General features: G+C 29.9%; 1 protein-coding gene and 2 long non-coding RNA genes across 3 annotated transcripts; all 3 read left to right on the top strand.

Moving 5' to 3' along the window:
- Nucleotides 1-360: 360 nt before the first annotated feature.
- LOC143066490 (uncharacterized) lies at nt 361-3160 on the top strand. Its single transcript, XM_076239401.1, has 2 exons — nt 361-594; nt 2926-3160. Exons 1-2 carry the CDS (start codon nt 405-407, stop codon nt 3036-3038), a joined length of 303 nt encoding a protein of 100 aa, XP_076095516.1. The 5' UTR covers nt 361-404; the 3' UTR covers nt 3039-3160.
- A 1541-nt stretch (nt 3161-4701) lies between these two features.
- LOC143066489 (uncharacterized) lies at nt 4702-21762 on the top strand. Its single transcript, XR_012975638.1, has 3 exons — nt 4702-4788; nt 5034-5169; nt 21458-21762. It is a non-coding gene; the product is annotated as an uncharacterized LOC143066489 (long non-coding RNA).
- Nucleotides 10685-17966, top strand: LOC143068416 (uncharacterized). The gene is made up of 4 exons (XR_012976164.1): nt 10685-14556; nt 14916-14983; nt 15290-15352; nt 16391-17966. It is a non-coding gene; the product is annotated as an uncharacterized LOC143068416 (long non-coding RNA).
- Nucleotides 21763-22334: the final 572 nt, after the last annotated feature.

The raw sequence follows: 22334 nt of genomic DNA, 5'->3' as shown, positions 1-22334 counted from the left end.
TTCATTTTTAATAATTCCTTGATATAAAAAGCATAACCTGATTAGTGTTTCTTTGTTTACATTGAATATGACCTGATGGATAGACACAAGTGCCTGTGGCTAAACAGCTAAAGGCTCATGGGCTTCATGAAAGCTTGATAGGTTTTATGTTACAAATAAATCATACAGTATCTGTAATCAATGAGCATACTAGTATGCCATACCATAATCTCTCATATTTCTAAATATTCTCAATTCACAATTCATCAATTCTGTGAAATCAAATTTTTTAACTGGGCGCAGCCATTTTTAAGAATGAGTGTATCGAGCGGTTTGATTGGTCATCTGTCCGCTTATCCAATGGTAAATGGTTTTACTAACTGCAACATAAATAATAAACAAATGCACATGGTCACAGTTTCGGAATGACAACAATAACAGCTACACTACATTTAAAGACAGGGGAAAAGAAAGAATTTTCTTACAGCTGCCTTAATAACGAAGGAAATGTCTCTCTCACTGAAATACATAAATCATCTGTTATCTTACAACAAAAACTAAACACTGAGTTGACAACTCTTGTAGAAGAAGAAAAATCAAAGCTTTCAAAATTAGGTATTTCTTTTTTTTTTTTAAAACTGTAGAAAGCGATTTTTAATGAAGATGGCAATGATATTAATTTTTTAAAATGTGCGAACTCACAAGTAATTAAGTATCAAAAAGCATTAAGTATAAAAAAGCATTAAAAATTGTAAAGTTTAATAAATAAAAGAAAAATTGAAATTAACTTTAAAAGCAACCTCAAAGTCCTCAATGCGCTGGAAAGTAATCTTCAAAATGTTGATGATTTTCTGTACCTTAAGATGAAGAAGAACTCATATCTGAACTACATAATACATGTAATACATTTTTTCTTCTCAATTTTGATAGGTCAGTTAAAATAGCTGGAAGTTTCTTATAAAAAAAAGAAGATGTGGTATGATTGCCAATGAGACAACTATCCACAAGAAACCAAAATGACCAAAACTTGGTAACGGTCAAGATCCCCACCCCTAAACCATATATATTCATGTATGGGACAATATAACAAATCATATGAAATATAGGTGGAGTTCGTTGGGCCACTCTACCCCTTTCTGTTTGAGAATTTATAAAGGTCGAGATCCACAATCTTAAACAATATATATTTATGTATGGGACAATATTACAAATCAAATGAATTAGAAGGGGTCCCTATGGTCACTGTACACCCTCCTGTTTGAGTACTTGGAAAAATTCGAGATCATCACCCCTTAACCATATATACTCATGTATAAGACTATATAACAAATCAAATGAAATATAGGGGAAGTAACTGTGGTCACCCTACCCCTCATGTTTAAGAACTTTGAAACAGTTGGGATCCTCAACTCTAAATTAAATGAAATATAGGGGGAGTCCCTGCAGTCACCTGATTGAGAAATTGGAAACAGTCGAGATCCCCACCTTTAAATTAAACCATATTCATGTACGAGAACTAATCAAATGAAATATAGGGAGAGTCCTTAGGGTCACCCTACCCACTCCTGTTTGATAACTTAGAAACAGATGAGATCCCCACCCATCAACCATATATATTCATGTATTGGACAATATAACAAATCAAATGATATATAGGGGAAGTCACTGGGGTCCCCACCCCTCCTGTTTGAAAACTTGATAACGGTCGAGATCCCCACCCATAAACCATATATATTCATGTATGGGACAATATAAAAAATCAAATAAAAAATATGGGGTAGTCCCTAGGGTCACCCACACCCTCTTGTGTGTGTTTTGAGAACTTGTAAAAGATTTAGATACCAACGCCTAAACCATATTCATTCCTGTTTTTCATTTCAAAAAGATTGAATGACATACAAGGTCAATCTCATAGGCGACACATATGCATATCCCTTTGCTAGACCCTAACACCTGTCATTTTATTCCAAACTAAGACATCATGGACTTGGGGTGAATGTGGGAGTCATTTACATTTACTATGGACAGGTCAGTCAGACCTCACCATTGATCCCTGTAGTAGTAAACATTTGTCTGATTTGTGTCTCATAACTTTTGTACTGTAAAACACAAACTCAGTTTTCTTTCCAGGGAAGCAAATCCATTCATACTTTTACAAGCTCGTACTAAAGTCAACTTGAACTACTAACAGTCAACTAATACGAACAATTACGCTCAACTGGAAGAACTGCATTGCAAATTTGTACCTCTGCTGACTCATGAAAGACTTATGACCATTCGTGGTCATGTGCATACTATTGAAAACCTTGATAAAATATGAATTATTTGCCATAATGTTTAATTCATTAAATGAACATAAATGTACAATTATATATGAAGGTTTACTGTTTGTTCTTTTAAATCTTTAAAAAAAAGTGGAAGCAACATTGCCACAGTTTTCATAATTATGTTTGCCTTGGTTTTTGGTTAACTGCCTACAGTGCTTACAGCGCTTTGATTTTATTATGAGTTGAATAAATACATTGTTATTAATCTGCCTTTCAAAGGGAACCTTGATTATTTAGTAAATAAAATTATCTGTACCTATTTGTACAATATTGAACAGCCCTGTTTTTGCAATTAAAATGATTAATCTATTAGAAAATGATACATTTTGTTGATTTTGGTGATATGTGTATCACTTAAAATGAATCCAGAATTGCTAACCAAAAATCTGGAATCTCATGAGAAATGGATGAGAGTTGGCAGATTCTGAAAATAGAGCATTTACATAAGTATGCAAACTACAAAATGTATATCTACAATTGTTCTTTTGATAATAATAAAAATTGAGAATGGAAATGAAGAATGTGTCTCCGACAACAACCCGTCCATAGAACAGACAACAGCCGAAGGTTAGATATATATTAAAGATTTAACTTATACTTATAATACATTTTTTGATAGGTGGAAAGTCTGCAGATACTATTAAAGATGAAGAGGAAAATTATGACGAGGATGATGATGAAGATGAAGAAGATGAATTATCTCCTCCTGATCAAAAGAGACAAAAAACATAACATGACTTATTTAAATTGTATTTTATAAGATCATGTACACATAGATGAAGTTTAGTACTGTATAACAATTAAATGTGATGAACAAAATGCATATAAAATAAAAATTCATTACTGAATCTTTACATTCTTATCTTATCCTATGCAAGGCTATTAAAATTATCTTTTGTATTATTTTCTCTTTAATATTTGTTTTTACATTTATCATATATATAGGCCTTTTGTGGTTTGCTTTGTGGTATGTGTTTTTGCACAATGTTGAAGGCTAACAGTGACCTATTATATAAGTCACTCAAATAATCAGTTTTCCACACTTTTTTCCATCATGCTTGAACATATCAAATTTTGTTCCAGCCTGATGGATTTGTGCAGAGTTATGGGCCTAAGTACAGATCAATGGACTTCTATGGAATTTATCGTTACTCAAATAATCAGTTTTCTGCACTTTTTTCTGTCATGCTTGAAAATATTGATTGGATAGGGGACTATTTATTGCCATGCAATACTCTCAGAACGCTTGTTTATTTAAAAATCTCTGACTGCCAAGATATATTGAAAGTTGACCAACATCATCATGAAATATATCTACGGTAGTTTGAATTTTTATTAGGTTCTCCCACAAATAATCAATTTTAAGTTTGTTTCTGTAAGAGAAATAAGTATTTAATGAAACTTGAAAATTTATCGCGCCTAGCTGTCACAGCTTTGGTTGATTCCATAATTGCTCTGCTTTATATTCCCAGTTTACAATGCTCCAATACAAAACAGTATGATACAAAGTCTTACATATTATAAACAAGGATGTGGTATAATTGTCAATGAGACAATTCGCCACCTAGGTTGTTTTCTTTTTAGATATTTAGTACCATATCTTGGACCTGGACAACCAGCTTAATGCTTATTTTGTCTGAATACCAGTTGCTTTCAAAAGTAGAAGGTATATAAAACAAAAACAACAAAAACCACTTACAAATCTTTAATCCAAGAAATCAAATACTTCTTGAATATGATTTTTTTTTAATCATGAACATTAGATTGTTTAACAAAATAAGAAATGAAAACCTATGAAAAAGAGCTGACTTAGAACCCATTGACATTTGAATCAAGAAAAGATAATGGATAGGCCACATACTGTGAAAACCAACAAACAGCATTACATGGCAGGCACTTAAATGTAACCCTCATGGAAAAAAACAGAGGATATCAGGAAGACCAAGAAATAACTCATCCAACCAATTCAAAGATGAAACTCTTTTGTTTTCATTAGGACATCAAAATCATGTAAAGGTAAATTTATACTTAATTTGAAACTTTTATAGTATTTTTTTAACTAAGCTAACCCAAATATCAGTTGTTATACACATACTCATTGATATGTTTTGGCCAATATCATGCATAGTTTACTTACATCCTTAATCAGGTTCTTGGGGTATTAAGTTTAAGGTTATACTGTTCTTAGATTAAAACGTCTCCTTCAGGGCAATTCTTTATGATCTGAGCAAAAATCTGTTACACAATTTTGTACACCTTTGTCAGGTTAAAATACTTTTCTACCCAGCCAGTTACTCTAGTGTGAAGTGAGTAGATTTTAGTGTAACGATTTTATTACCTGTATGATCATGTGATCAACAGGTTAGAATTTGGCTCCAAACCAGTATTAATTGATCTTTACATGGACAAAGACCTATATTTTTTTCCTTTAACTTTTTTGGAACATGAAATATTTGTGAAAGTTTATATTGAGGATTTGAAGGTAATATTTAGTTATTATTAATTACTTCAATGTCAATGAATGTGATGTGTTTTGAATTTTAAACTTCCAGAAAATTACTTTTGAAGAATTGAATTATTTCACAATTTTTTTCATACAGAATTAGGTTTGATGTGAAACAAAGTGATGACTTTATATCATTTCTTCAAGTTGATTGATTTACAAGAGATTCAAAATATCAAAAGTTATATCTTTAATTGTTTTAATATTATATGTTTCTTTTTTAGTTCTTGGATACTGAACTTATAGTTATCGAAAATCTAGATTGGTATTCAGATGCATTTAGGAAAGCAAGACAGTATATCAACTTCATCATTATACAAATGTGTTGATTTCCCTCAATGGTAGACCAAATGTTTACAGGTATAGTCAAATAGTTCGTTTAAAAACTTATTCAAACTTATTTTTCAACCTTCTGGATAACTTACAGGTTAATCAGATAATATATTGTATGATATGTATATTAACAATCATATTCTACGTTTCTTTGGTGATTAAAAAAATATACCTAAATTATTTAATTCATTAATATTTAAGTCTTGCATCCCAACTCCTTTGTTCTACCAAGGGCGATCTAAGCTGGACCAACCGTACTAGATCACCATAGCTTGAGTTTTCTTGTTTTGCATGCTTTCGTTTGTTCTATAACAAAAAAACTTTGAATTATTTATACAGAAAAGACTAAGTATTAAAATTATGTGATGAAAAAATCTAATGTCTGCTGGGAATCGAACTCAAGACCTTCAGCAAATAAACCCACGACTCCAACCCCTTCACCAGGACGACTAGATACACTGAATGCTATTTTAACATACTTAAACACTGTGCTCTAGGCTCAATAAGAGTATATACTATATAATGTTATATAAAGTATATTATAAGAATTATGGGGCCATCGGAAGGATCTTACACAGATATAGCAATTGTATTAGTTTGTTTGCTGTTGAATTTCTCCAATACTTCTTTTTATTATGCCCCATTTATAGGCATTAAGTTTTCTGGTCTGTGTGTCTGTTGGTTTGTCCATCTGTCCCGCTTCAGGTTAAAGTTTTTGGTTGGGGTGGTTTTTGATGAAGTTTAAGTTCAATCAATTTGGAACTTAGTACACATATTCCCTATCATATGATCTTTCTGATTTTAATGCCAACGTTCCAATGAACATAGAAAATGATAGTGTGGATGGGGCATCAGTGTACTTGGAACACATACTTGTTCAAGAACTTTTCTTAAATTTGATTACCATTAAAAATGGGTATTCATCTTCGATAGAGCTAGTGCTACAGTTTAATAGAAAACAAAGGATATGGAGTATTGCAGGATTACATTAATATTTGGTGGGATATTTGTATTCTTTTTGAAATAAATGTATTAGAAATTAGGTGAAATATAACATTGATTAGAGGAGATTTACCGATATGACTATCTTAGATTGAATAAACATTTTATAAATAATGTTCAATTAAAATGTTCATCCTTTCAAATATTAAAAAAAATATTTCAGAGGAACCAAACAACAGCGTAGAGAGCAAAACAGTATTGAATGATCTTGAAGAGTAAGCAATGTGTACAGTAAGACAGCTATCTCTGTGGTTACCAGAGTATGGTAAGAACAGCATCTATAATTATACTTGGTGAGTATCAGGATGAAATAAATTTTTGATTAGATCATCATTATGAAAAAAAAAAGAGTACAGGGTATACATCGAGGCAGCAACCCATAAAAAAAAAAAAAAAACAGAAATCTTCAGGTCTTCAACTATACACTGTTGATTATACAATAAGTGAAGTGAAATCATCCAAAGTTACAGAGTTGTGAAAAAAAGTTACAGATTAGCAAAGTACTTACCGTATATGAACAACAAATTCTGACAGGCACATGAGCATTTTGCTGGGCTAAACATGTTTTTTTTTATCTCTCAAAGTTCACCCCTAATAATGGATAGAAAATTTCATTTAGAGAACTTTCTTATATTGAAGGGGTTTCAATTTTGAATTCCCTTATATAAGTTTTTTTTTTTTTAAATACTAGATGCAATCATTGAATAACAAAATTTTTCAAATCTATGATTTGACACCAAGAGAAAAACGTCCCTCTTATTATATCATTTAACACTTCCTCATGGACCTTTAAGACTATTTCAAGACCTCTGGTAAATTTTCAAATTTTCACAAGTGAATGGAAGTTGTATTAATGAACATTACCTTAAATCAATGGGAGATAACTTTGACCATATGGATTGTAAATTTGAAAACTCATATCTGTGGGGGAAAAAAATGATTATCATTTCATTCTGACTAGCAAACTTTTATTTTCATTTGTTTTTGGGATAGAAATTAATACTTTTCCTACAGTTAAGCAACTATTGGCTTTTTTATTAATGTTTTTTTTATCTAATTTTTACAAAGTTGTGTCATATATATATTTATATCAATTCTATTTTACTTATTTTATGAATTGTATTTCAAGACATGATAAATTCATCCAAAAGGTGTATGCTTTTTCCATTTTGTGGTTTTTATTTGAAAGAGAAGAAACAAAATTTTATTATAACCAAGACATTTAATTTTCCACAATAAAATTTCAAAGGGATTTGGTGTAGGATGCCATTCTTCTAACAAAACCACAGCATGGAGACCTTCAACCACACACTAACATGTCAAATGTGTATCCTACATCTTAAACCAATATTATTTTATTAAATGTTCAAATACAAGACAAACTTTAATTTAAAAGACTTACTTATTTCTACTCTGTTGAGACTATGTCACTAACACTGCACTTTGACTGATACACGAAGACAAACAACATATTTATTGAAGTTAAATGGCACAAGTGACTAGTGTTGACTTGGTTAAGGACATGGAAAGCAAATTGTCATTGATGGTAGTTTTATGGGCCTTGAGTCTCAAAGAACCCTATGTTCAATAGTTCCATTGATATGTTCAGTGCCTTATTAATGCTAAACATCTGATTGACTTTGACTGAAGACTTTATTTTTAGTTTCTGCAGAGTATAAATGAGTTTGATCAAAACACAGTAAAGCATATTCTAATTGTTAAGGAGATTTGATTTCAATATTTGATATAGTTTTAACCATTTTCTACTATTGGTAGCAAGGCTTAGGGTTATGTACTAGAATACACTTTTTTCACCAATAGATTGTCACGGTTACTCAATAAACATTAAAGAATCCAACTAATTTGTAAAGCTAAGCTTGAGGTTGATATGATAGACACACTAAGTAGAGATAAAAAAAAAAACATTTGAAGCTTGAAATTGTTACCAAAATTACCTAATTATCTTGTGTATTTTAGCCAGCTTCCAATCAATTTTTCAAAGTATGAAAAAAAACCATTTAGAATATTTGTCACTTTAAGAGGCATTTGCTATGATTAAGACAAAAAATAACAGCATTTCTTTTTTTATAAACATTACAAAAGTTAAATAATTAAGGCATAATTTGCTGTTAACAGCCAGTTTGATTGAATTTTGTAAAAATGAGCTCCAAAAAATTTCAGATTGATGATTGTCATCCAATTTAATTCAACCTTATTTTGGCCTGCAACATTCAGTTCACCCATAGTAGTTTATGGTTGCTCACCTTAGTCAGATTTAAAAAAAAAAGAAGGGTATTTTAAAGTACAAAAAAAAAGAAAATTGGAGCCACCACAAAGAACACTTGCTGACAGATTTTGCACACAAAAATTATTCTTTCACAGGTAAAACTCAAATGTTTATGCTTCCTCTTTTGACTAGCTTGAGTGCATTTATTTGAAAAGTATAAATCTTATGTTGTTATTTGACAGCAGTAACATCGCCAAAATTTATTTCATTTTTTTATTTTAAATATATGAATAAAAAGATGGGGTATGAATTCCAATAAGACAACTCTCAATCTAAGTCACAACGTATAAAATGTTAACAATTATAGGCCAAAGAACAGTCTTCAGCACATAGCCTTGACACACAACAAACAACAAGCTATAAAGGATCCCAAAATGACTAGTGTAAAACAATTATAACTGGAAAACCAACAGTCTAATCTATATAAAAAATGAGAAACACTTATGAACCACACCAACAAGCAGCAACCACTGAACAACAGCTGCATGAAATGCAGATACAAATATTGAGATATTATCAAAAAAGGTTTAAAAGTTACTTCAAAGAATAAAAAATAAGGATGGTTGATCCATTTTACGTTTACGTTTTTGTTTGTGTAATGTTGTATAAATGTTTATATTTCATTTCAGTGTTCTGCCACAAATGTTTAATGTATAATTTTGATTTTTGCAGATGATGCAGGGGGATGTTACAGTCATAGACCTTGAATAGACTCCGTTGTACTAGACCAGGGAGGGTAGCATATAGTTCTCGTAACGCTATACAATAGTAACAAGATCATTCTACTCTGAGATTGTTAAAGGGCCTGTTTGATAGAAGTGACACCAACATTCCACAACACTACTAATTTTTAAATTTGTTTTTATTGCAGATGCAGTTGAGGGTATTTCAGTCATAGAATTTAAATATGACCCAGGAAGAGTGGCAAATAGATTTCTGGGAGTCTATATGTTTTAAGGAAGTGACAAAATTTCCTCCAACAAATCACTAATCTTTATTATTTATATCCATTTCAGAGTTCCTACAAAGATATATAGGTATACAGTATTTATTAATTCTGACTCTATTTGCATTTTGTTTGTCTTTAAAAAATGTCATGTGGTATTAATGTCAATGGGATAAAACACACTGAAAAATCAACTACAATACCCGAATACCTCATGTTTAGTAGCCAACTACATGATGGGAACAGAAATCTTTTGAGTGAGAAATCATTGGTACCAGGTGAAATTTGAAACTTTACTCCTTGGAACACAAAATATAATCTTCCTTACAAAATTTTACACATAAACATCTTTTTTTCAATCTTTTTGCCATGAGCAGCACACAAGTAGAAGGTATCCATATCCTAGACATCTGGGAATGGCTTATTTCTAATAGTACTTTCACAATTTTCCTCCATATTCAAACAGCCGGGTATAATGATCAACAGAGACATAAAAATGAAGAAAACTAAGTATCCAACTATTTTAAACCATGGGTTTAAAAGGACAACACATAACAAAAAAAAATAGTCTACAAAAAAATACACTGAAAACAAAATTGTACATCACCAACCAAAGACCAGGGATGATCTCAGCCCATGAGCACCAACCCAACCAAAAACCAGGGATGATCTCAGGCACTGAACACCAACCCAACCAAAAACCTGGGATGATCTCGGGCACTGAGCACTAAACCAATGACAGGGTGTTCACCAGCCCTCAGAATAGTAAGTACCATGTATGATATGTTAAGTAATTTACAAATTGGCAAAATTAAATTATTTTTTTTTACATTTATTTTTCCATTTTTTATATCAAAAATTGTCAAAATGCAACATTAATCTTTTGTATGGTTTTTTTTTCAATTCTATATGGAAAATGTTTAACTTATTGGAAATTTTTACTTCCATTGAATTATTAAAAATAATGAATTTAATAGTTTTTTGGATAAAACCAAAAATTTTTGCATTTAAACTGTTCCAAAATTTAATAATGTACCTTTTTGTACAGAAAATATTAAGTAAAACAATGACTCAGTCTGACTACATGAAAACATTGATATCTTAAATGACTGTTGAGAACAACAAAAAAACAATGAGAAGGGGAGATAACTTGTATGAAATGGGGAAACCAATCTGAAGCAGTATTTCAACTAATTGATCCAATTATGCTATAAATCTGTAAAGTAGTAACATGATGCCTCAAGATAAAAGTCAGGCATATTTTACCCTAAAGAAAGTTGGGGGAGGAAGGGTGGGGGGGGGGGGGGGGGGGTTGCAATGTTATTCCAAGGTTATTTCAGCATGGTATACTGCTTTAATGTGATGATATCTGAAATGAAACCCATTCACCCAGGTGAAAAAGCCTACTCCCCTTCTTTATCGTAAAGAGTTTCTACTGGTAAATTAAGATATATATTTGAAGTGCCGGTACTTAGTAATTACAAAAAATATGATTGGGTTTAGATTAGTTGAATTACATATTTTTATGATGAGCAATTTCTAAATGTAAAAGTTTTTATCATTTTTTTAAATTAACATAGAAATATTATTATTTTGTCCATGATGGCCAAGGACATAACATCTTTTTAATTCTGATAATGTCAAGATAGGTATTCAAATATTTAAATATGAAAACAAGTAGAAGTTCCTACGTATTACATTCTTGTCCATGGAAAATTGATGTTTCATTTTATTTTAAAACAAACCAACAAAAAATATGTTTAATAATAATACAAGTTTGACCTTTAATGATTTACTTTTATAAATTGTTATTTGGATGGAGAGTTGTCTCATTGGCACTCACACCACATCTTCCTATATCTATTAGATTATAAATTTTATCAACGAAATTTTATGTTTTTGGGGAAAAAAGTGTCCTTTTAGTGTGCAATTCATTAGTTCATTGTAAAATGTAGTTAGAGTTTTACACCCCCCCCCCCCCCCCCCAAAAAAAAAGAAACAATTCATGCATTTAATAGTGATGCACAGTTAATAGAAATAACTGTAAAAAAATATATTTTAAAGAATTAAAAATTAGGAATTAGTTTGATTTAATTTGATTACAGCATGCAAAATGTACCCCATTTATTTATAACAGACTGTTGTCAGATCAAAAGATCTATAGATTTTTTTAAAGAAATTTTAAGACATCTTGTTAGCTCTGTCAGGGATTTTTGGGTGGTTGAAAATAGGTTTGCAAAAAAATACATGCCGTTTTGTTTATGGTACTGTAGTAAAAAAAAAATGAAATTTCAGATTTACAAAAAAAAAATAATTCATGTATTTTTTGTTTTATTTCGATGCATTGTGACTGTCAAATTTGAGAAAAACATTTGTACTTGAAACCAATTAAACACATGGTCAAGTGCATTCAAAGTTTAGTAGCTGAACATATGTTTTTGTAGACTAAGCAAATATCAAATGATCATTTCAGAAATACATTGAGTTTTGAGCGCTGCGTCTCTAGTACTAATATTTAACATAGCTTGCAGTTTGTTCTGGTTGTGTCTTCTGTTTTGTATGTTCTTTGGATTGTTCTGTGGTTTTCAGTATTCAGGATATGGTGTTTTACATTCTAAGGAATCTTTATATGTAATTCTGAAATGAAATGTATTTGATATTTTACAGTCATTAATATAAAAAAAAATGTAAGGACATAACACTGCTTTGAATTTTGAATCTGGACAGTAGTTTCGAAATCTCAAAATTATGTTAAAAGCAGGGAATGATATTGTATTTATTTTATTTCTTTAAAATTATATCTGGGTATCGTTTTCTTCAAAGCATTTGATTGCTAACAAGGTAATGGTGAAGTAAAAGTAACATTTTAAAATTATAAATAAATTGAATGGATCTCTTGTCTGAAATACAATCACTTAATAATGCTTTGAATAAAAGGGAAAAACCATTGTTTTGATAATTTCCAATATCCCTAAAAACCTTCATTCTGAGTTATCTGAAACTATCAACCTTTTGCTTCAAGTATCTAAACCTTGGCTTGGGTTAATTTTCAAATCTAAGGTTTTCATTCAGACATTTTTACCAGTTCTTCCTAAAAGTCCATAATTTTACTTTTCTGAAAATCTGAAATTTGTGGTTCACATGAATCCTCAAAACATTATGAACCCGACAATGATCAATAAATAATGAATCCACAGTATTTTCTTTTTGCTCACAACATACTTATAATCAAATTTCATCAAGCTTTAAAACCAGTTCTGTGTTCTAAGGGAGATAACTTGCTTCAATTTTGATTTTATTATCAGATTCAAATTTCAAGATTCAAAAATGATTTTTTGGAACAGGCTATTTTTTATGTCTACTTTGTGTCCATTTGGCATAAGCTTTTACTGAATTCACTGTAACTTGATTCTATTTAAAAATGCATTATAACTATTTTGTTAATAATGACCAGAACATAATTGACAACCTGTTTTAATTTGACTTTTCATCACATTTAACAATTGCTCATCATAAATTTTGGTTAAGATTTGTAAATTTTGGACTAATCCTTTGAATTTTTTTTTTTTAAGATATCCTGGCTAATCCATTATCCAACAGGAATTTCTGAGGGCTTTACTTTTAATAGGGATCCTATTTTAGCCTAATTAGTAGAAAGTAGTTTCCCATTAATTCATAGTATTTCTTGAACTGCTTTATTTTAACAGGTATCATATTCAAGATTTGCATACAATAAAACAAGCAATTTAAATATAGATTAGAACCTGAATCAGACTATGTGATTTCAATAATTGCTTTTTAATCACTTAATGATGTTTAAGAAAACTTTTATAGTTTTTACTTGGGGTCTGTTGGTTCTCCCAATAGTCAAAAAGAGCTGTTTCCTGCCAACTTCCAAGCAAGGACCGAAGGTCATAAACTCGGCAATCAATTAAACGCAGGACTTCAGGAATTTCCGGAGAGCTGACAACCTTGCTTCAGAAGTTGGTTTCCTGAAAGTCTGTATATTGACTACAGCTGGTTCTATTTTGGCTGTTATCCATTTAAGGCACCAGTCATTTCCAAGAGTTATCTTGTGTCAGTCCATCTCTATTATTGTCAAGATATCAGTGTTTTCTTTCTTTTCCAAAAGAAGTCATTGATAGCAGGTTTTATGAAAAACATTTATTGATAACACCTTTTGGAACAAAAAACCACTTTTGTAAATGTAAATTTAGGAACTATTTTTCTTCAACTATTGTATTTTAAAAAACAAAATCATCACGTGCAATTTGAATTTTTACAATTATTTTTAGTTATAAAGAATCAGTATTTTTATCATTTCTTCAAGTTAAACAATTTTTTTTTAACTACTTTTTGTCTTAAATTTTAATATGTCATACTACAGAATACCGGTACATTGTACCATATTACATCATATTTGTATTCTTTTCATTTCAGTGTTTCTTGTACCATCAAACTTCACAGAAAGATAGCACGCATGTTAGAGCTGTGTACCTACTAGTATCAAATTGCTAGACACAATTTTTCCCCATTTTTCAAAAATTTGTGATTTCAAAAAAAAAATATCAAAATTTACAAGAAAGTTCAATTTAATTTTTTGGAAAAAACTACCATGTTTATGATGAGTAAACCTTAAAAGAAGGTACTATGCTTCAAAATATTAAAATGTTGGTGATTTATATGTGGTCAGCAATTACCTTACTGTACTTTTTTATTAAAATTGTAAAAGTATTTACATATCAGATGTCTGCTTACTAATATATTAGAGCTTTGTAAATAAAAAAAGATATATGTAAGCAAAGTTCTAAATAATACTTTTAATGGGAAAGCGAAAATTGTGGGGTACCATAAACATTTGATAATTTTTAAAAATGCAAGTTACTTGTTTAAAAGCACATCTGGTATTTTATAGCCTTTTATGAATGAATATTATAAATTATTTGTATTTTACATCAAGAAATACTTCAGTGCCTTGGAACATTCTTGTGAACATTCTTTATTCTACTTAATACAATGGAAAGGACATTTCATTTAGTGGATAAAATGGATTCTGTCAGCTGATCAGAACCAAATTCTATGTTGAAAAGCTGATTCAAGCAGCCAATGTTGCAGCTCCAAGGAAGATGGTTAAATATATCTTCAACCAAGTCTGAGGCTTTACCAAGAAAATAATAAGGTACATGAACAAGATTTTTTGAAGTTAAGAAAAGAATATTTAAATGATGAAATAGAAGTACAACTTTATGGAGAGACTAGTACAATGAACATGAAGAGTTTATCATTAAATGGGAGATAATTCATTGTAAAATATGCAAATGATTTGTGTATTTGAAGAATAAAATATGTTTAAACTTAGTGATCTTTTGTGGAGTTGAAATTCAAATCATAAATTTCGTTTTTCAGTCTTTTATATTAGTTACTGTCTTTCATGTTATACATGTACAAATGTATACTTGTAGTAAGAAATCAAAAGCATGTTAAGTAAATGTTGGAAAAATGAAATTGAATAATAATTTGTTGATTTTAATATTTTAGCTTGTTTCTTTGAGATGTTTTCATGGTGTGGGAATAAGACTTGGTGGTCTGGTACAGCTAATATGTAGGTAGGTACCAGTATACTGTTCTGAAAAAAGTAAATGACTTATAAAATTTTGAAATATTGAATGCTTTAGTCTTGATAGTTTATAAGAGTTTGTAGTCTACTCTTTCTTTTATCAGTACAAATATATGACTTTGTGTAAATTGAAAGATCTAACTGAATTTAGATTGGTTGTTGGATTGCAGTCTAGTCAATTATGTTCTGAACATCTTTAACACATATATATACTGATTTCTATATAATTTGCATACAGTATACCAACAGAGATCCTCTAAATAAATTTGTTATGACTAAGCATTTTATATTTCAGGTTAGCATCATGCTTATCCGTAAGGATTGAGGCTGAGAATAGCCATTGGAGCTGACTTTTATGGTAAGAACCAATACATAGATTTATGAACTATTTAGCTGTGAGCATGTAAATAGCTTTGAAGACCTGTTGGTGACCTTCTGCTGTTGTCTGCTCTATGGTTAGGTTGTTGTCTCTTTGGCACATTCCCCATTTCCATTCTCAATTTTATATTTTTATTATGCTACAAAGTAGATCTTACATTTTAACTTTTCTTAATTTTTAACTGCAAACATAATCTTAAAGGAGATATCAAGATAAATAAGGGATATCAAACAATTATACAGTTACTTAGAAAATCTTGCTATCTGTTTTAAGTTGTCAACATTGTCCCTACTACTAGTATATATAAAAATAAATGAGATGTGGTATGTCATTGCCAATGAAACAACTATCTCACAGAGACCAAAGGATGTGGATGTAAGCAACAAATGGTCACTGTATGGCTTTCAACAATGGGCAATACCAACAACAATGAAATAAAAACAAATATGTCAGATATCATCCAACTATTTGTTCGTCAATTCAATATTTTGCTAATAAAGACTTGTGGTTTAAATTTATGTCAAAGCATCTCTTCAAAACAAAGTAAAAGAACTATTATATGCATCATAAGTGGAATGCTTAGACAATTATTGGTTTGCATTTAATAATAATTACATTAGATGTATGTTTCATTATAATACTTTATTCTGATTGGCTAACTACACATCACGTGTTATTCCGTAAGCAGTTGCATTGCTTAATACAACTTTTCGTTCATGATAACACGTGGTCCAACAATAAAGTGCACAGGTGAATTAAATAAAAAAATATATAAAATTCGTGTTTTCATGATCATAGCTAAAAACTGTAATTATAAGTATTGAATGCTTCTTTTTGAAACTTTATAGGGTTGTAAAAGCGTTGACCATGCGCACATTTTTAGTATGAAGCGCTTCTGCGCTTCATAAAAAATGTACTTCGGTCAACGCTTTTACACCCCAATAAATTTACAAAAAGAAGCATTCAATTCTTAATTATAGTGACAGATTTGTTAAAGAATTTATATTTCTTTTTCAGGTAACGTTAACTGTGGCTGCATTAGTTATCGTGTGACAAAAACTTAAAGAGTAAAGAATTTAATTCAGACAATTTTGTGTATTTTTGAAAAAATGTTTATAATTTTTTAACCAAAAAAAAAAAAATATGTAAAGATTCTCCATTTACAGCAAGTTTGAAAGTTTTAAGCTAACATTATTGTTCAGATACCATTCATTATCCCCCCTGAATTAGATTTAATCTATAATTGATACTTTAAAAATGAAGGGAAAGGGACAATTTTACAATTTTACTTGACCTACTTTCTATATCTTTATAATGGTCCATGTGCAGTCAAAATATTTAGAAAGGTTTAAAATGGAGAATCTAAAAAAAAAAAAAAAAAAAGAAAAAAATGTTTTATTGAAATGTATTTTGGGGGTTTTCTGAATTGTTAGATATATATTTTTTTTTTGTCCATCTTTTTATTATTTTTAGCAGTGTTTTTAGCAACTAAAAAGATTATTACACAAATAGCATAGTAAAAAAAATCTTGATGAAAAACGATTGATTTTTTTATCCTAAAGGACATATGTTGGTGGCCAATTTTTTTATTGGCTGAGAAAGTGACAAGTCTTGAGTAATCGGAGAGAATCACCAAGACCCAAAGTAGAAAATGGCATAAAATTTTTGTTTGATAAAAACTGATACAAAAAAGAATGAAATTTAGATAATTTTTTGTGTATTTTTAAAGAAAAAAAATTTGTGAAGATTCTCCATTTTCAGCAATATTGGAAGTTGTAGGCTAACTAGATAGTTCAAGTTCTATTCATGATTTCTGCCCTGTTAATTGAATTAATACTTTATAAAAGATGGGAAATGAACAAAATTTACAATTTTACTTGTAGACATACTTTAGATATCTTTATAACGGTCCAAGTGTAGTCAAAACATTTATAGTAGGTTTAGAATGGAGAATCTAAAAAAAAAAAGAAAGAAAAAAAGAAAAGAAAAAAAGAAAAAAATATCATCTTATTGAAATGTAATTTTTGTTTTTTTCTAGATTGTTAGATATATGTTTTTCCAATTTTTTGTTAATTTTAGCATTGTTTAAGCTATAAAAAAAACAACGCCACTTTCAGCAGCTCCAAGGAAGATGGTCAATTGAATCTTCAACCAAGTCTGAGGCTATTCCATGAAAAATTAGAAGGCAAGTTTATTTAAGACAAACTTTTTCAAGACATATTTGATAAAAAGTGCATATTAAGACAACAAACAACATTTTCTGCAAGAAAAACATCAGAAGAATTTATTTACCCCATTAATATTTAATATTTTCAGGTACCAGGTACAGTAAAAGGAATTTCTATTACAATAACAATAGTTCATTCTGAGATAGGAATTAAATTTAAAGGGGAGACTAGTGCATTTAACAGCAATATTTGATCATTCAACTCATTGTAAAAAATTCAAATCATAAACCTTTGACTATTTTTCAAGTTTTATACAAATTTTTAAAAATGTGTTGATTTTATATTGGTTCACGAAGTTAGAAATCAGAACAATTTTTAAAGTAAATTGTAGGTTGAAAGATTTGTAAAAAAAATATGTATAAATTTTTTTAGGTACTTTCTGTTACATGTTTTCATGGTGTGGGAATAAGACTTGGTGGTCATTACTGCTAAAATGTAGGTAGGTACCAGTATGTTAATCCTGTTTAAAAAAATGTATTTATAAGATTATTTTGAAATAAATGTATATTCCTAGGCTTTGAGGTTTGTAAGAGTTTGGTAAAAAGTATTCTCTTTCTTTTATCAGAACCATTATGAGTAAAGGACAAGGGTTCACTTGGCAAAATATGGCTGTGAATTTTAACTTTTATCATATATTATCAAAAAATGCCCCAAATGGTTCTTTAATGGATACATTTCAAGAGCCTTAATGCTAGATAGCATAAACTCTATTTCATATTACATGGTAGCTCCATATTTACCTCATTTTGGCGATATTATCAAATGCCATGATTTTGTACATTTTAAGAATACCTTGGCCGCACTGTATGATCCAAAATGTTTAGTAACCAATTGGTGCCAAGAGTTATTTCTAAATTGCACTGAAAATTTCTGGATCAGGGAAAGTGAATTATGGCAAAAACTGTTGTGAATTGTTGAAAAAGTAGATGGTAACTGGCATTATAACAAAAGTAATGCATAATCAATGGGTCATAACTTCATAATTCTTATATGACTTGCATATAAGGAAATAGGATGATATGATTGGTCAAGAGGACTTCCGGTATTGACATTGTTTATCTTTCGATAGACAACCTTGACCGAAACTCTTTCCGTAACTAATGTAAACAAGATTGTGGCCAAAATTACACAATCTGGTTCAACTTTCACAAAATTTATTTTCACTGCGTTAATCGTTAAATTAAATAATGAACACAAGACATTTCTTTTGAATGCTAATAACAGTTTTTGTATTTTATTTTTTTTATCAAATAGCAAATTTCATGAAGGACATATTTTTGCGTTAACAAACAAATATATTCATGCGCCAGGACAGTTCAATGACAAAAGGCGTTTAACCTCTAGTAATTTTATATTTTGAAGTGCTAAAAAGACCTTATTTTGTATTAATAATGATGCCACAACAATTTTAATATCAATTTTCTAGTATTTGGGCCTGATTTATAAAACATTTAAATATTAGTGCCAATTTAAGACCTTTTTGAACCTACCCTAATAAAGATCTGAATTGATTGCATGAAAGTTTGTTCGGTTGTTGTATTGATGTTAATATAAGACGAAGATGTGGAAGGATTGCTAATGAGACAACGCTTCACAAGAGAACAAATGACCCAGAAATTTACTATAGTTCACTTTACTTGATCCATTTGTTCTCAAAATCTGTTACACATATATAACCAAATTCTATATAATATAGATGCAGTATACCAAAAGGAATCCTTTAAACAGTTGTGAATAAATAAGCATTTTTATTTCAGGTTAGCACTACAGCTTTTCTGTATGGATTTGAGGCTGGGAAGGGTCATTGGAGCTGATTTTAAAGGTAAGAACCAAAAAATAGATTAATGAAATATTCAGCTAAGAGCATGTAAACGCCATAGATTTTTATAATGTATAGATTTAGATCTGACATTTAATGTTTTTCTAAGTTAATAGTTTTATATATAATCTAATGGAGTAGCAATATGAGAACGATAGGGAATTAGTCAAAAATTAAAATGGCAGACATCTTATTTCTCTTATTAAGTTTTTTATTAATTAAAATTGTCCCATTATATAAAAATGTGGATATGTGGTATGATAACCAACTACACAACTATCAATAAGAGGCAAAATTATCTAGATATCAGCAACTTAGGGTCAGTGTAGGACCTTTCACAATGAGCAAAAACCATACAACTGTATACTAGTATTTAGAAATTATTGATAGGCTTTTATTGGTGTAGATAATGCAACTTGTAGAATATTACAATACATTGTAATAAGAACTCACCTTCTTATAACTGATGCAGATTTTCCTAAATTTACAATAATTAATCTTGCATATAATAATTTATTCAATCAATAAAAATGACACAAATAAATCCATGCAATAATTTCCTAATTTACAGTATTGGTTTATAGTAAGCTATAAAAGACCCTGACATGACAAAATGTGAAATAATTTAAACAAAGGGCCAACAAGAAAACCGTCTCATTGATTTATGAGAAAGAATAAACATGACAAATATCAACCATTGATTAGCTTTTTCATCCTTTTTATACGACCACAAAAATTTTTTGCGAACATATATTGGTATGACGTTGGCGTCATTGTCATCCGAAGACACATTGGTTTTCACACTATAACTTTAGTTTAAGTAAATAGAAATCTATGAAATTAAAACACAAGGTTTATGACCACAAAAGGAAGGTTGGGATTGATTTTGGGAGTTTTGGTAACAACAGTCTAGGAATAAGGGACCAAAAAGGGGCCCAAATAAGCATTTTTCTTGGTTTTCGCACAATAACTTTAGTATAAGTGAATAGAAATCTATGACATTTTAACACAAGGTTTATGACTATAAAAGGAAGGTTGGGATTGATTTTGGGAGCTTTGGTCCCAACAGTTTAGGAATTAGGGGCCCAAAGGGTCCAAATAAAACTTTGCTTGATTTCATCAAAAATTGAATAATTGGGTTCTTTGATATGCCAAATCTAACTGAGTATGTAGATTCTTAATTTTTGGTCCTGTTTTCAAATTGGTCTACATTAAGGTCCAAAGGGTCCAAATTTAAACTTAGTTTGATTTTAACAAAAATTGAATTCTTGGGGTTCTTTGATATGATGAATCTAAACATGTACTTAGATTTTTTATTATGGGCCCAGTTTTTAAGTTGGTCCAAATCGGGGTCCAAAATTAAACTTTGTTTGATTTCAACAAAAATTGAATTCTTGGGGTTTTTTGATATGTTGAATCTAAACATGTACTTATATTTTTTAATGGGCCCAGTTTTCAAGTTGGTTCAAATCAGGCTCCAAATTTAAACTTTGTTTGATTTCAACAAAAATTGAATGTGTGGGATTCTTTGATATGCAGAATTTAACCATGTATTTAGATTTTTGATATTTGGGCCCGGTTATCAAATTGGTCCACCTTGAGGTCTAAAGGGTCCAAAATTGATCTTTATTTGATTTCATCAAAAATTGAATTCTTGAGGTTCTTTGATATGCTGAATCTAACCATGTATTTAGATTTTGGATATTGGACCATAATAGGTAAATGTCCAATTTAAAAATTTTAAGTTTAAGTTCTTAGAGGACATTCATTTTGTGTCAGAAATCTATATTGTGTCAACTATTTAATCACAATCCAAATTCAGAGCTGTATCAAGCTTGAATGTTGTGTCCATACTTGCCCCAACTGTTCAGGGTTTGAACTCTGCAGTCGTATAAAACTGCGCCCTGCAGAGCATTTGGTTTGCTTATAAAGTGAAAGAAATGCATATATGCATCATAATTGTATTAAATATTGTTTACATTTTTATATAATTTTGACAAACATGTTGAAGAAAGTACATGTATATTTCTTTTTCAGGAAACTTTAACTGTGGCTACAGCATAGAAGGATCATGTGATATAGCTATGATCAGTAAAGAATGTAATTCAGACTATTTTTGTGTATGTTTGAGTAAATGTATTTTTTATGAAAAAAATAAAACAATTGTAAAGATTCTCCATTTTCAACATGTTTAGAAGTAACTTATATTTGAAATTTCAAAATTTTCTATTTCTATTTATCCTAATTTGAACATTTTACTTGTAAATCTACATAAGATATTTTAATTAGGGTTTCTGTCTAGTCATAACGCTTTCAGTAGGTTTAAAATGAAGAATCTAAAAAAAAAAAAAAAAAAAAACTATGTTATTGAAATTTGTTTAGTTTTCTTGGATTTCCTGAATTGTTAGATATATATTTTTCCTAATTTATATATTTTTGGATTTTAATTTGTAATGATGTGTTAAAGAGGAAAATGTCGGTATTTGTTTAGCTTCGTCTTCCATCCAAAACTCCAATACAATATAATCTGAAAAGTGGATCCCTGGATCATGTATACTGGGTTGGGTTTCGATAAAACACGGTATTAAATGTTTTATAAGAACAAGACTTTGGAATGCTACAGTGATTTTATAAGATATATTTTGGTTCCTTCGTGAGGATTAAAACTACAGAAGAGTACAAAATGTTGTAGTGAAAATTTGCATTTCAGAATGTCACCATCAGGATAAATTATAAATGGGGAGTGAAGGTAGATGTGAAAAATAACTGGATCAAGAATGTTAAATGAAATATGATTCTGTTTTGGATGACATTTGACTTGGCTTGCAATTATGTACCATTTACTACACTGGATGTAGTACAGACTTGCAGTCCCGTACCTTTTCAACACTGGAAGAAGTACATTTGTCTGAGC

Source organism: Mytilus galloprovincialis, chromosome 3 (genome assembly GCF_965363235.1).
Source record: "Mytilus galloprovincialis chromosome 3, xbMytGall1.hap1.1, whole genome shotgun sequence".
In the NCBI taxonomy this organism is placed as follows: Eukaryota; Metazoa; Mollusca; class Bivalvia; order Mytilida; family Mytilidae; genus Mytilus; species Mytilus galloprovincialis.
The sequence above is the reverse complement of the archived record's forward strand: the minus strand, read 5'-3'. Positions and strand labels throughout refer to the sequence as shown.

Bases quoted from the DNA above. Each gene is read 5' to 3' on its own strand.
- LOC143066490 (XM_076239401.1), top strand. From the start codon at position 405: ATGACAACAATAACAGCTACACTACATTTAAAGACAGGGGAAAAGAAA. The intron at 595-2,925 runs GTATTTCTTTTT...ATTTTTTGATAG, and splicing joins ATCAAAGCTTTCAAAATTAG to GTGGAAAGTCTGCAGATACT.